At 41.0% G+C, this 15,394-nt stretch overlaps 1 protein-coding gene across 1 annotated transcript in view; it reads left to right on the top strand.

Annotated features, from left to right (window-relative positions):
* The window catches only part of THSD7A (thrombospondin type 1 domain containing 7A), a 562,828-nt gene that overhangs the window by 453,021 nt on the left and 94,413 nt on the right, over window positions 1-15,394 (top strand). The window contains exons 14-15 of the mRNA XM_050938787.1: window positions 4,149-4,343; window positions 6,860-7,123. Of these exons, the coding sequence (XP_050794744.1) occupies window positions 4,149-4,343; window positions 6,860-7,123 (459 nt within the window). The remainder of the gene's footprint in view (window positions 1-4,148; window positions 4,344-6,859; window positions 7,124-15,394) is intronic.

The following is a 15,394-nucleotide window of genomic DNA, read 5'->3' as shown; positions in this document are numbered from 1 at the left end:
GATTTAGTTTCTCATAGATACTTGTAGTGCTTTAGAAACTTTGCATCTAAAACTATTTATGGTTCCCTGTCAGCAGCTGAACATAATTATGCCATACTTTGTGCAGCAAAATTGAAGTTTTTCTTTTTCAATTCACACTCCTGTAAAACCATTGTTGTTAGCATAAAAACATTGCTGCTGAATTATTCAGTAAAATGTAATATAAAGCTTTCTGTTATTTCTTCACATTTTTACTGGACTGTATTCTGTTTATATACTATGTTACTACTATCAATTGGTAACCCAAATTACTTTCGCAGTTGTGAGATATTGTGGCATATTGTGTGCTGTCATAAACCAAGAAACATTAACATGCCATTGTTCCCATTGAAAACAACACAGCTACATGTTTTCAATAGAATTGACTTGTAATAATACTGGAATTATCTTGGGATAAAAGGAATTGAGATGTATTTTATTATGGTTACTGTATTTAGACTAATGCTATAATCCTGTCAACACATAATAGTAAATTGGATGTTTGCATGTGATATACCTGTTTAAATTCAGGTGGAAAAGGCCGTGATAAAGAAGTGGCATTCAGCAATTCTGAAAAGGAGGTACAGTGGGGAGATTATATATAAAGTTGCATACATACTGGTGTTCATGGGATAGAGCTGGTTTTCAATATCATGTTCTGGTGTCCCAGGAACTTCTTTTTGGGACATCTGAAATTTCCCTTTTTTTGCATGTAATTTAATCAAAATATACAGATTTTTAAGTACAAAATGTTAGTTCCAACATACTGTTACCCTCGTGTAAAATGTACACCCATCTCACTCTCATCACACAGCTAATGTGTTTTATACCAGCTATTGTTCAAGGCCAAAGCTGCTTGTAAGTTTTCAGGCAACGATGTTACAATACGTGTGTGAGGAGTCAATGACTCATTCTAATCACTCCAAACTTTGCAGCTCTCAAAATCAGAACCCAGAGCCGGAGTCTTACTTTGTGTTGACCCTTCTCAGTAATGTGTTGTATTGAAACCCATATTCAAACTTGGTAGTTTTCAGTGAGTGGGATCCTACAGGGGTTCCCCTAATGGGACCCTGCAGGCAGAGGTGCTTGAACAATTTTTATAGTGGAGGTGCTGAGATCCATTGAACCAAACTGTAAACCCTGTATATAATGGAAACTGTGTCAAGCCAAAGGGTGTGGCAGCACCCCAGCACCTTTAGTTCCAGCACCTATGCCCACAGGCATGGGCAGCGGGTATTGCAGGCTGGGGTAGGCTGTGTATTCCCAAACAGCCTAGCGTGACCCTGCCCCCACTCCACCCCCAGGCCAGGCCAGGACCCGTCCTGCGGTTCCCAGAGTGCTCTGCCTTGGTTGGCTGGCCTGGGCTGGCTAGCCAGCCTCACACAGGGAGTCAGGGCAGCTGGTCCTGTGTGGTCGGCCGTCGCACCTGACTGCCAGGAGCACTGGAGCCAGGACTGCTGCTGCACAGCGCACTGGGGCTGGCCTCACCACCCAGAGTACCGGGGCCGGGAGCACTGCTGCCCAGCACATCAGGACTGGCCGCACTGTCCAGAGCTTTGGGCTGGGGCCTTGCCACCTGGCGCTGGGGCCGGGGGCCACAGGGAAGGTTCTCTGGGTTCCTGTGGAGAAGGGAGAGGAAGAAGGAGAGTGGCCAGGGGCTAACCTCCTCCAACGGCTGAGTCACTGGCCATCCACGCCCACAGAGATTGATTCTTGGCCCTATGCTATTAAACATCTTTATCAAATACTGTAGCGGGGTGCTTACCCCACTCTTGCCCTGAAGGGCTGAAAACAGCCCTGGGAGAGGGCTGGGGCAGGGAAAGCAGCTACTAGGCTGATTGGGGAAGCAGCCACATCTGGACCATGCCCGAATCAGGCCTCAGCTGACCCTATATAAGAGGCTGGGAGCCAGAAGCTCAACAGTCTCTCTCTGCATTCAGAGAGAGAAGGGCCTGGCTGCAGGGAGGTTAACCAGGTATCTGGAGTGGATCAGGGCTGGGGAAAGGCCAAGAGAGCTGGGGAGTTCTGGCCTAGGAAAGCCCCAGGCCTATTAGGTACTGGGTTGCAGGGGGCAGCCCACAGGTAGCCAGAGGCAGCAGGTCCAAACGCCTTTGCATGTGATGAGTGGCTTATACTGCAGTCTGCCCCAGTGAATGGAGGCTAGATGGAGACTGGGCAGTAGCCAAGACTGAGGCAAAGTGGGGATAGTGGGTGGGGCTTCCCCTGGGAGGGGGAGACCCAGAACTGTAGGGGTACTGCTAGAGGTCAGCACCCAGTTAAAGGAACACCCTGGTCTGGGAGGGACATGGGGGCCAAGCGGCAGCAGGACACTGGCCTGAAGAGGGTGCTCCAATGGCTGGAGAGCTAATTCCCGGAGACGACCAGCAGGAGACACCGCAGGAGTGAGTCCACACCCTTACAAAGACCTTGAAGAAACATAAAATCATCGCTGATAAAGTTTGCAGACAACACAAAAATTGGGGGAGTGGTAAATAATGAAGAGGACAGGTCCTAGATGTAGAGTGATCTGGATTGCTTTGTAAGCTGGGCACAAGCAAACAACATGTATTTTGACATTGCTGAATGTTAATGTGTACATCTAGAAACAACTAATGTAGGTTTGAGGGTCATGGTGGATAATCAGCTGAACATAAGCTCCCAGTATGGCATTGTAGCCAAAAGAGTGAATGCAATCCTGAGATGCATAAACAGTGGAATTTCGAGTAGGAGTTAGGTTATTTTACCTCTATGTTTGGCAATGGTGCGACTGCTGCTAGAATACTGTGTACAGTTCTGTGCCCATAATTCAAGAAGAATGGGATATTGATACATTGAAGATGGTTCGGGGAAGGGCCATGAGAATGATTGAAAGATGAAAAAACATGCCTTACAGTGATAAGTTCAAGTAGCTCTGTCTTTTTAGCTTAACAAAGAGAAAGTTAAGGGTGACTTGATCACAATTTGTAAGTACAAAGTTTGTAAGGGAACAACAACTCTAAAATGGGCTCTTGAGTCTAGCAGAGAAATATATAATATGATTCAATGGCTGGAAGCTGAAGCTAGACAAATTCAGACTGGAAATAGGATGGATATTTTTACCAGTGGAAATAATTAAGCATTGGAACAATTTACGAGGGATCATGCTGCATTTTCTGTCCTGATAATTTTTAAATCAAGATTGGATATTTTTCTAAAAGCTTTGCTCTAGGGATTATTTTCGGGAAGCTCTATTACCCTGTGTTATACAGAAGGTCAGACTAGATGATCACAGTGGTGTCTTTTGGTCTTGGAATCCATGAATTCTGTCCATGTTCTTATAGTGCACACACACTGTCGTTTCTAAGTTTGGGTCCATCTCGAAAGGAAAAATCTAGCATAACTTGATTATGTGAAAATTTATGAGGAGTGACAATTCCTAACAGGACTTACTGCTGTAATATTATATCACAGTTGAGGTTGCCTTTTAATATTTTAGGTTTGTAAACATCAATAAACAAATAATTTAAATAGAGTAAAGCATCTCAGAAATTTCAAATCTACACATTAGCTATAGTGTACAAACATCTGTAAATATTAGGCCATTGTGTTACACATGGCTGTTCTGGGTTTATCTATGATTTAGTAGCAGAAGTCTGAAATGTGGGCATTCCTGGCTAATTGCTATATTATAGATCAGAGGCTCTCAGACTTTCCAAACTATTGTACCCCTTTCATGACTCTTGCATACCCCCCAAGTTTCACCTCACTTAAAAACTATTTGCATGCAAAATCAGACATAAAAATACAAAAGTGTCACGGTACCGTATTACTGAAAAATTGCTTAAGTTCTCACTTTTACCATATGATTATAAAGTAAATCAAATAGAATATAAATATTGTACTTACATGTCAATGTATAGTAGACAGAGCAGTATTAACAAGTCGTATGAAATTTTAGTTTATTCTGACTTTGCCAGTGCTTTTTATATAGCCTGTTGTAAAACTAGGCAAATATATAGATGAGTTGATGTACCCCCTGGAAGACCTCTGCATACCCACAAGAGTACATGTAACCCTGGTTGAGAACTACTGTTCTAGACTAGTTAAAAGCGTGACAGCTCTTTATAAACTCCAAACGTATTTGTTTCCAGCAATTACTTGTCGCAGACAAGATGGAGGACCGGCTGACATCAGTGAGTGCCTTAAATATGCCGGCCCTTTACCAACGTTAACACAGGCCTGCCAGATTCCTTGCCAAGATGACTGTCAGTTCACAATCTGGTCAAAGTTTTCTTCCTGCAATGGGGACTGTGGAGCAGTCAGGACGAGAAAGCGCTCTCTTGTTGGTAGGAGTCAAAGGAATACTGAAACATTGTTTATTATTAACTACTATTTATTTTATTTTAAACTTTTATACAGTGCCTGTCAGTCTGAAGGATACCCAAATGCATACATCATTGACAAGCAGGCAGCTCTGGGGTCCAGGGCAACAACCAGGCAGATAATTGGTGTGCACTACACAATACTGCAGGGTCTGAGGGGAAAAAATATCAGTAAAGAGCATTACAGAAAACTCTAGGTCATAAGAAAAGTAACATGGAATTACCGATGAAATCATGGTCTCGTCTATAAGATCGATACACAATAAACTCCATAGTAGACCATTTATCTTTTTGAAGGGCTGAGTCAACACTATCTGAGGTTCCACAGAGTTGAAATATTTAAAGCAATGTGTTAACCTACTGGGGCCTGTAAGTCAATGGCAGTTCTTCCATGAACTTTTGTTCAGCCCCTAAATCATCCCCTCCAGCCAAAATGGGCATAATCATTGAATTATTGACCATTTTCCAAAAGGTAATTCTACAGCCTGTCTCCAAATGCCTCAATTGTCACAGATAATGTCTGCTGTCATTATTGTTTACTATTTTCACTGCATTAGTGCCTGAAGGTTGTCAAGGGAGTTGATGCCCCATTGTGCTATGCACACAACAAACATAAAGTAAATCAGAGTCCTTGGGGGTTACTAGCCCAGTAAAAACTGGAGTTTTTATGGTTATTACAGATGGTTGCAAAATGTTTTTCATGAACATTTTTACAAACACTTTTTCCTGCTTTTTGTTGAAATTTCTTTGTGGCTAAAAATTTGCACAAACATTATAACTAATCAGTCAAAACAGCTCAGTTAGGTAGGTGAGGTACTCTGTTCATTGTCAGGTGGGGAAACTAAAGAGAAAAGGTTAAATGACTGATTTAGTTCCCTGGATGGAGTCAGTGTCAATGCGAGAATCTTAATACACACAGTCATGTTTAATCCATTACATCAAGCTTTCTGTTATGTTATCAAGTATTCCCCTTTTGTGACTGGAAGCCACATTCTCTGCCTCATAGTGGCGTTAGCTAAGCTGGGACTCACTAACCCAGAAGAGAGGGTGCTCAATAGCAACGTAGGCACCAGCACCTCCCATTGAGATAGGAACCATCCAAAATCAGAAGGCCTACAGCCATGGGTGTCATGGGTCCCAAAGGGCCACACTTGGGTGGCTGTAGGAGGGACTGCGAATAACTCTCCATCTTCAGGAAGACAGGCAGGGACCATCTTATACTTCTGGTGAACAGTTTACATCAGTGTTACTTCCACAAAGAAAATGGCTAGAAATTTACCTTAAAGCCAGAAACAAGAAAAACGGAACTGGCAACCACCCTTGGCATTGACAGGTCCCTGTGGATCTCCCTATGCCAAGTTCATCTACTCAAACTTGGTGCTGGGGGGATGGTTTGGCCCTTGGTGAATCAATTCTTCTACACTGCAAACTTATCCAACCCAATCTGCACAGTTGAGAATAAAGGCCCTAATCATTCATGGGGAAAAGATGCGGAGAAAGAGGGATTAACTCACACATTTTCAGTATGAAGCCGCTGAATGAGAAATCCCCTTACTACAGTACATTGTCCCTGTACTACACTAAAACAGTATTAAGTGTAATTGCTGTGTGCTATAATGTCCTGCCTAGTGCTTTCATTTTCTGTTAGTAACATGTTTGAAATTCAAGGAAAATAGTACAATGTATTCATTTATATTATCATCTAATTGACAGATAATTACTTTACAAAATGGATTTTGCCAAGGCTCTTTAGTTTCTAAAAATGGGACAATCAAATGAAATATGAGAGCAAATAACAAAAAATTAAACAAAAACAAACTTTACAGAGGAGATTAAAAAATGCAAATTGGAGAAAATGAGTGGCTAAATAGTTGGGGAAAATAAATGAGTTGTTAGGAGAGATTTGAAAAAAACGCAGCAATGTTCTAGAATTAATAAAAAGAAGGAGCTTATTCCATCAGAGGGCAAGAAAAGTGATTCTTAACTAATGGTGCAATAACATGATAAAATTTGAGGATTTTGATAATTTGAAATAATGTAACAGAAGCAGACAGTAGCTTTTCTCCCTTGATACCAAAAGAATTTTTAAAAAACCCAGAAAAACCACCTTGCACATGTTGTGCATGGAATGAGTATGACATAATAACTATTAAATTGCACAACACTGAATTTTCAAACTCAGATGTTTCAAGCTAAGTATTTAAAATTATAAATTTAAATAGATGGCTTCATTTTCAAAGATGATGAGAACAGCAAGAACTGTAGATGCATAGCACCTTTGAAAATAAGGCCACTTTCTTAAGTGATTAAGTATGGATTTGGGTGCCTGACTCTAGGCACCTCTGAATCTGAACATTTTGGCCTTAAGTTATGTGCTTCTTGGAGAAATTTTTGCACAGTTATAGATCATTAAATAAAATTGCCTGCTTTTGTGTACAGTGATGGAAAGTGCTTTCTAAACAATTATTTTCTCCCTGCAGGAAAAAGTAAGAGGAGGGACAAGTGCAAAAATTCCCAGTTGTATCCTCTGATCGAGACTCAATTTTGTCCTTGTGATAAGTACAATGCTCAGCCTGTGGGGAACTGGTCAGACTGCATTTTACCAGAGGGCAAAGTGGAAGTATTACTCGGAATGAAAGTACAAGGAGATATCAAGGAATGTGGGCAAGGCTATCGTTACCAGGCCATGGCATGCTATGATCAGAATAGTCGGCTTGTGGAAACAGCACGATGCAACAGTCACGGTATTTAGAGACAGCTTTTCTTTCTCTTTCGTCATTTATTTATTTGTTGTTTTCTTTAAATGTAACTCTTGAGACTCTGTTGGTCATAGGTACAGACAGAATTAGGAAACGAATATTTATTGGTTGGATAGAGTACAGGAAACTGCTGCGGAACATGGAACATTGCCCCAGAGAGATCTCCTAACCAAACTTACGTTGAGTAACGCTCAGTTACCTGAGAACTTGTTCTGACTCATAAAGTAACTAAGATTCCAGGATTAGTGACTGTTATAATACAGTAAAACCTCAGAGTTGCAAAGACCTCGGGAATGGAGGTAACTGAACAAAATGTTATGGTGGTTCTTTCCAAAGTTTACAACTGCACATTGAATTAATACAGCTTTGAAATTTTACTGTGCAGAAGAAAAATACTGCTTTTAACCATCTTAATTTAATTGAAACAAGCACAGAAACAGTTTCCTTACTTTGTCAAATCTTTTTTTAAACTTTCCCTTTATATTTTAGTAATTTATATTTAACACAGTACTGTACTGTATTTGCTTTTTCTTTTTTGGTCTCTGCTGCTGCCTGATTGTGTACTTTCGGTTCCAAATGAGATGTGCAGTTGACCGGTCAGTTTGTAATTCTGGTGTTCATAACTCTGAGGTTCTATGGTGTAATGTTTACAAGAAAAATTATGCTGAGTTACCAGATATCATTTGGGCTTTCTCTGATATAGTCAAGTGTATCTTAAAAGTTTGCCAATTTCATTTTATGCACAACCGCAAATTTAATTTGCATTGAGGAATGTTTACAAAGGGCCAAATCCTCAGCAAATAAGACTTGGTGCAAAAGTGCTCTGCAAAGAATGGAATTCTTTCCCCTGATTATAGACCCTTAAAATAGTAGTAATCTCCTGAAGAGCCAAATCCTTTACCCACTTTCCTTCACACGGAGTTTATCAGGTGGCTATGCTCAACTGTGCACACCATACACTGCTCCTTTCCCTACACATCTCATTGTGACAGACAGAGCATTATGGGGCACAGACTTCCTGTATCCTGCTTGCTTTGCACACTGCCCACTTGAATGTGTGGCAAGGGCAGGATTTGTTCCAAAATTGTTGCTGGCCTAATGTCTGTACATATGTAGTGTTATGGCCAGATCCTGAGCTGGTGTAAATCAGACTGCATGACTTCAGTGAAGCAGTGTTGATTTACATTGGCTAAAGAGTGCTTTGTTCTATATTTAAGTGTGGGATTATATACATTCTAGTATATAAATCCCATAGATTGAATGTAGGTATAGCATTTCTTTTGAATGTCAACTTTGGTTGAGCTTATGCTGTGTTATCTAGTTTGTACAGTAGAACTGAGCTATCAAAAATATCATAGATTTAATTACAGAAAGATACTTAAAGTAGCCAATCAACAAAATTAAATGAATGAAAGAGATTATAATTATTTGTATGCCTTCCTGTGTCAAACTTCACCCATGATAAATTATAAACTCCTGGCTATGTCAGGCAGAAAGGTTGCAAATGGAGATGCTTGAGCCTGGTGGGTTCTGACTGCTTTTAATTCTCTTTGAATTAACAAAGAGTTGAGAGCACTTGGCACTTTGCTGGAAGCACTCAGCTTCTCTTCACATTAGGCCAATTATCTGAATGTTTCTGTCTGTTTACTTAGGAGGGAGAGAAGTAGCATTTAATTGACCATGAAGCCATCTTTAGAAAATTATAAAATTGAGACTTAACCTCAGTGCAATTCTTCCATTTTCTACTCAGCTACTGATGCGTTAGCTCAGGTTTTTAATTTGTTGTGACTGTTATGCATAGCAAGTCACTAGTTGATTATTATTTTCAACATCATCTGTGACCCTGCAAAAGATTTTCACAGATCTATGTGTTTATTTCTGATCTGTTAATTAAAGCTGAGAGAGCTTGAAAAACCCAACCTAAGAAGTAGGTATTCTTAAAACGTAAAAAAACCTCTGAGCCTTTAGAGACCTTATTCAGTGTAAAGTATAAAACAATAAAAGATCTTGAGTCCAGGAAAAGCCAGAGGGGTCTCATGCCAATCATCATTGAGTTAAAGGATGGATACTGTCAAGTTGTCTGTAAACTGTTAGAAAAGAAAATTTGCACAGGATGCAGGAGTTATTCTATAATCTGTAGATGCAATGAATGCTTGGAAACATGATTGATATAACTGGCAAAGAAAGGGACAGAATAGGATGGTATTCAGCTGTCTCTAGTGTAGGGAAAGGTCCCAACCCTGCACTTGCAGAAATCAGGGCTTGCTGCCCTGGTACAAATGGGGAAGCTACCTCAGAATTTTATGCACTAGCAGGTGCTTGAAGTGAGGCTCTTCGATTAATCTTGGTACAGACTAGTAATAACTTTGTCCTTCACTATATTTGGGTGAAGTAGGGGCAGGATTTGACTTAAATCGGCCCACCACTGACTCCCCTCCATACACCACCTACACTCCTTTGCCCATATGCCTGGGGGGAAAAAGAGCATGTGTCAATGCGCCCTGCCTCTGTTGCTCATATTTTCTCTTCTTCCGCTGCTTCACAGTGTGGTGAAAGACCAGGGCCCAAAATATTCTTATTAGGAAATCCTCATCTTGAATTTTTAGAAATTGACTAGTTTCAGACATTTCCATTTTCTAGTAGTGCAGCATTTCAGTAGCATGGGCAGAGGTTTGGGGTTCTTTTTTTTTTTCAATGTTTACACTTGTTTCCTTGTTCTTTTAAAGGGCTTTTTGGTAGTGGATTGCAAATCAAGCCCAAGAGGCACGATACCAAATGAACTGAGGTCATCTTCTCTTTTGCCCCTACTGCCCCTTCTCTTTGTGCACTCACTGCTTACTAGCCTCTTGAAGATTCCTTTCTGGTCCCTACCTACTTCATCCCCATTTGGGCAGTAGCTATTCACTGGGACTTGTCCATGTTCTGGGGAGTAAAAACAAATCCTTCATTTCCTCACTCTCCCCTGGTTGGGCTGCAGATTCTCTGCTGGATTCTATGAATCAAGATCTTTTTCCAGGTCCATCCCTACCCACATTCTTCATAGCCAGGCTACAGCTTCTCCCTAGGACTCCTCCATGGTCTGAATGAGAGAAGATCACACTCCCGCTGTCTTAGTCCATAAAGTTCTCTTCAGTGGGAAGTGTTCACCTCCTTGTATTCCTCAATGAGTGTGTGGCGCTCTGGAGTAGGCTGGGAGGGTGCAGTTCAGGGGAAGGAAGTCTCAGAAGGCTCACAGGGAGTGGAGACATCTCTCCTTCTTCCCCACCTTAAGCCTGCCACCCACTGCTCCCTGGGAACTATGAAAATGTTGCAGAGAGAAAATATCTGATCACACCCTTCCTGTTTCCGTTACCCCAGTTTGTGCCCTAACAGAAGGGGCCCTTTGCTACCGCATGCTGACATTACCTCCTAACAACATGCAAAGGCCATCTAGGGACTTAGGTGGGGAAACCCGTCTAACACCACCCTGTTCCCAGATCCTGTTACTTCTCTGCTCCTCTTGTGCCCTCATTTAGAATCAACAGTAGCTCTCTGCTGCCTCTGGGGAGGAGCATGTGTGTGATCCCCTCCACCCCCGACCAGTGTTCCATAGTGATCATGCTAGTGCAGGAGTCAGGAAGTGAAAATAACTCTCAATGAAATAATGTAACTGACTATTCCTGTCAAAAGCACAGAGTAATATACTGAGGTTCAAATATTTTTCTCTGGCTTCTTTTAGTTATGATAATTGTAGGGGATTACTTGTAAGTATAGTTGGCTAAAAATGTGATCCAGAAATGTGATATTTCAAGTTGAAAATGTCTCTTTAACATGTAAAACATCTTAGTAAGTCTTTTGGCAACTGTGACAAAGTAGGAAATATCTGTATTTTTTTTATAAATATGATGATTTTGCTTATGTTCGATTTCTTTCTATTGAATTAGACCAAAATGGATTGTTAGAGGAAAATCAAGCAGGAAAAGTAAAACAATGCCTAAAAAAGAAGCATCCCTACAAACACACAAACATAACAGCCAGGTTTATAGCAGTGAAGAGGCAACTTCTGGCCTCAACACAGCTGCTTTGCCAATGCTGAGAAGAGAAGAGAACAATAAGACATCAGAGAACCCCCAACCCCATAGTCTAGAAAAGGGTGAGGATTGAGTGAGTGGCTAGACGCTGCACGAAGAGTGTCTGTGGAAGCTGCAAAGCTGGTCAGGGATCACACACAAACTATACTGTCCTGCTCATGGCATGCTCTCTGTTTCTCCCAGCCAGAGATGGGGGTTAGGTTGGCTGAGGGGAGCTAATAAAACTTGCAGTGAAAGATTTTATTATTTTTACCCCTTGCTCTGTGTCTTTTGTACCTCTGGAGGGATGAATGGTTTTGAAGGGTATGTCTACACTACAGGATAATTTTGAATTAACTTAAACTGGTTTTATTAAACAGATATTATGAAGTCGATTGCACGCGTCCACACTAGGCACATTAATTCAGCGGTGTGCATCCATGGTCCGAGGCTAGCATCGATTTCCAGAGCGTTGCACTGTGGGTAGCTATCACTATAACTATCTGGCCAATAACTTCAATTTGCGGCCACACTAATCCTAAATCGATATGTTAATATCAATTTTAGCGTTACTCCTCTCGTTGGGGAGGAGTACAGAAATCGATTTTAAGAGCCCTTTAAATCGATTTAAAGTGCATTGTAGTGTGGACGGGTACAGCGTTAAATCGATTTAACGCTGTTAAAATCGGTTTAACACCGTAGTGTGGACCAGCCCAAAGATGCTGCTTTTGAGTCACTTTAATCAGCTTGCTGGTCACAGGTCCCCAGAGTGAAAGGGCTTACAGCAGCCAAATGCGGTTGAACCTGACATTCTCATACAGTAGAGAAACAAGGAGGACTGCGATCCAGAGATCCAGTCTGAGAATGGTTGGACAACATGAGGTTCAGTAAGCCAGGCCTGTCTCCTACAGGGGTGCACTCAAGAGGGACTTAAAAGGAGTCTGAGATGCAGTTCATCCCATAACCTTGACAGCAACAATTTGTGATCTCCAGCTTGGCCTTCATACTCTCATCTTTCAGTCAAAATAAAGTAAGCTGTGAAGTGTCTGTGTGGTACCATTAGATTCATGCTCAGAGGATTTAATCATTGTGTTGTAGACTTCAATTTTGAGCTGACATTGCTGAGCACTCATTGTTTTTCATTTAAGAAGCTAGATCTTCATTGGTGGCACAGGAACAGCAACAGCATCACTTGGATAAAAATATCTCAAGGTCTATCCATATCACGTTACAAATTCATTGTAAATTAATGCAGGAAGATGGAACAGCTAATAGGAATATATGGCCTATTTATCAGCTTTCATGGTTGGGCCAAGTACCTTCAAATCTTTTACATGGTTGTTTTATTAATTTGATTTTAGTCCCCTTACGTTTTGTTAATTACTTTTAATAAAAATAATTTGCACTTATAAATAATGCTTTTCATCCAAGACTCTGAAAGTATTTTGCAAACTTTAAGAGTGACAGAACTCACTTTGAGGTAAAAGTTGCTCTCCAAGTTATGCGTGTACCATTTTCTGATTCTCCCTGGTTTCTTGAATAAAGGTGATTCCTCATCAACACAGCTGCCATCTTATTATGGTGAAAAAAATATATAATATTTTTTTAAACAGTTCAGTGCTTAAGAAAGGTTCCAGTTTGATAGTCCTAAAGATACCTCTGTGCTTTGAATTATGACGTGTTATTTAATGCTAAGTACTCTGAAAAACCAGGTCCTAGGTATCTCACATTGAGCACCCAAAAGTAGTGCATACTTTTGGCCTTAATTTCACTGTGCCTCTATTCCCCATTTATAAAATGTGGTAATACCCGTACATCTCATAGGGGTGTTCTTGAAAATGAATTCATTATTGTTGTGAAGCACTCAAATACTATAGTGATGTGTGTCATAGAAAATCCTGTGAGCAAATTAATAATCTAGAGCAGCCTTTGAATAATATTGAACAGGCAACCTAACTTTTGAGAGCTTGACTTGACATCCTTAAAAATGTTCTTTTAACATAGTTTAGCAGGTTGTTTCCTAAGTTAAAAACAAAATAAAGCATCCTGAATAAACAGAAGTTCCATAATGCAGCATAATTTTGACACCCACATGGGTCTTCAGTAGGATTGGATCCTTTAGGATCCACTATAGAGACTTCTTACACTTGAGCTAATGGAGTTCATTGATAGCAGTAGTAGGTTGTCACCCTCTATGTGACCAGCACTAGAGAGGAATGGGACATTTTGCTGAAGCTGGGCAAAACATTTTCAGAAAATAAACTATGCAGTTTTGGTTGATCTGAAACTATTTGTGAATTTGTGTCAAGTTTGCCAAATAGTTTCACTGAACTGAACAAATCAAAGTGTTTTGGAAATGTGGACTCTGAGGTATTCTGCTGTAGGTCACTCTAAGTCTCTCTTGTTGAAGCTGTTCCATTGTGTTTATGCATTGGGACAGAGATAGAATGAGACTGACTCTATAGCCCAGTGGCTAGGCCACTCACCTGAGAGGTGGGAAATCCATATTTAAATCCCTTCTCCTCATCACACAGATGGGGAAATTAAATCAGAGTCTCCCACATCCTGGGTGAATTCCCTAACCACTGAGCTAAAAGTTATAAGGAAGGTCACTCCTCCCGCCCCCCCCCCCCCCAAGCCATTTTGTAAATCTAGTCCTCCCTTGTTTTTGTCAAAAAGCCCACAATTCAATTGAAAATTTTGGAAACACAATTTTTTTTGACTTTTTCATTTTCCTGGAAATCTCAAAACAATTTCATTTTTGGTTTGATCCTAAATGAATTATGCTTTTTTTCAATTTCAGAATAGCCAGGTAAGTGAAAAATCCATTATTCCCCCAGCTCTACAGTTTTCCGGTGGGTTTTACAGCTCTTTGCTGACAGCAGAGGAATGGTGAGGGCCAGTAATCTTGAGTTCCATTCCAGGCTTTGGAGGAGAGTGTGCTCTAGTTGGCACATTGTTCCACAATTTCCTCCCAAAATGTTAACCCTTCTGCCCTCTCTCCACTAATCTGTCCTTGTCCCACGCCTCTTTTTCCCCATCCCTGGCTCCTCAGCTCAGTTCCATTCTCCTCACCAGTCCCAGTATGTTTGCCCAGCAAGCCCTAGTCTCACGCCTCTGGACTTCCAGGTACTTGACCAGTCAGTCCCAGTTCACTCCTACATCTGACAATTCCATTGTCTGTCTCTCTCTCCCTGTATTGGCCTCCCCCAACCCCCTGTCTGCCCACATTTCCCTTTCCCCTGGCTCCTTCTTCCAATTTCCCTCCCTGGTCACCTCAACTGATTTCTTTATCTCCCCATCCCCCAGTTCTTTGTCCTAGTCTCTTAGCCCAGCCAGTGCCAGTTCTCCCTCTGGCCCCTAGCTCCTCTGTCTTCCTCTTACATCCTTCCCCTCACGCCACTGCTTTTCAGGTCCAATTCAGAATTTTCTCAAGAGGTTAGGTTCCCCTGCCAAACACAATTTTCCATTTGGTACTGTCATTTTGAGTACACAGTGTTAGATATAGATATTCAGGCCTGTCTGCAAAGGCCTATACTTTAAGACTTTAGGTGTATTCTTATCACTTAGCTAGTTATGTGAAAGAGAATTAAGAGAAAAAGAAAGAATTAAAAATCACTGTCTGTGTAGTGGCCTTCTCTTACTGTTATAGTCTGAGGCCTGGTTCTTTAGCAGCCATAAACTGGGAAATGTATGGTCACGTCCTCACATTCCAAACTAGTCATATTAAAATAAGGCAATCTGGGAGTGTTAGGAAGATGATTCGATCTATCATCTCCAGAGAAAGGGAAGAGCCTAGAAGATGTAAAAGGAAACTTAGTTTGATCGCATCCTGTCTGGCAAGAACTCACTTATCAATAGACACAGCTGGAGAACCCTTATGTCTGTATAGATGTAGTTGTGAAATCCTTACTTCTGTATTGTTTTGTATGTTTATTTGCATGGTCTCTATCTGGTTCTGTGATTGTTTATGTCTGCTGTATAATTAATTTTGCTAGGTGTAAACTAATTAAGGTGGTGGGATATAATTGGGTAGCTAAAAATAAGGAAAAGGAACTTGAATTTAAGCTCGCTGGAAGTTCACCCCAATAAACATCGAATTGTTTGCACCTTCAGACTTTGGGTATTGTTGCTCTCTGTTCATGCGAGAAGGACCAGGGAAGTGTGCGAGTGAAGGAATAAGCTCTCTAACACAAAGGGTCTTGTG

The sequence above is a fragment of the Gopherus flavomarginatus genome, chromosome 2, assembly GCF_025201925.1.
Source record: "Gopherus flavomarginatus isolate rGopFla2 chromosome 2, rGopFla2.mat.asm, whole genome shotgun sequence".
Lineage (NCBI taxonomy): Eukaryota > Metazoa > Chordata > Testudines > Testudinidae > Gopherus > Gopherus flavomarginatus.
Note: the sequence above shows the minus strand (reverse complement) of the source record. Positions and strands in the feature narration are given on the sequence as shown.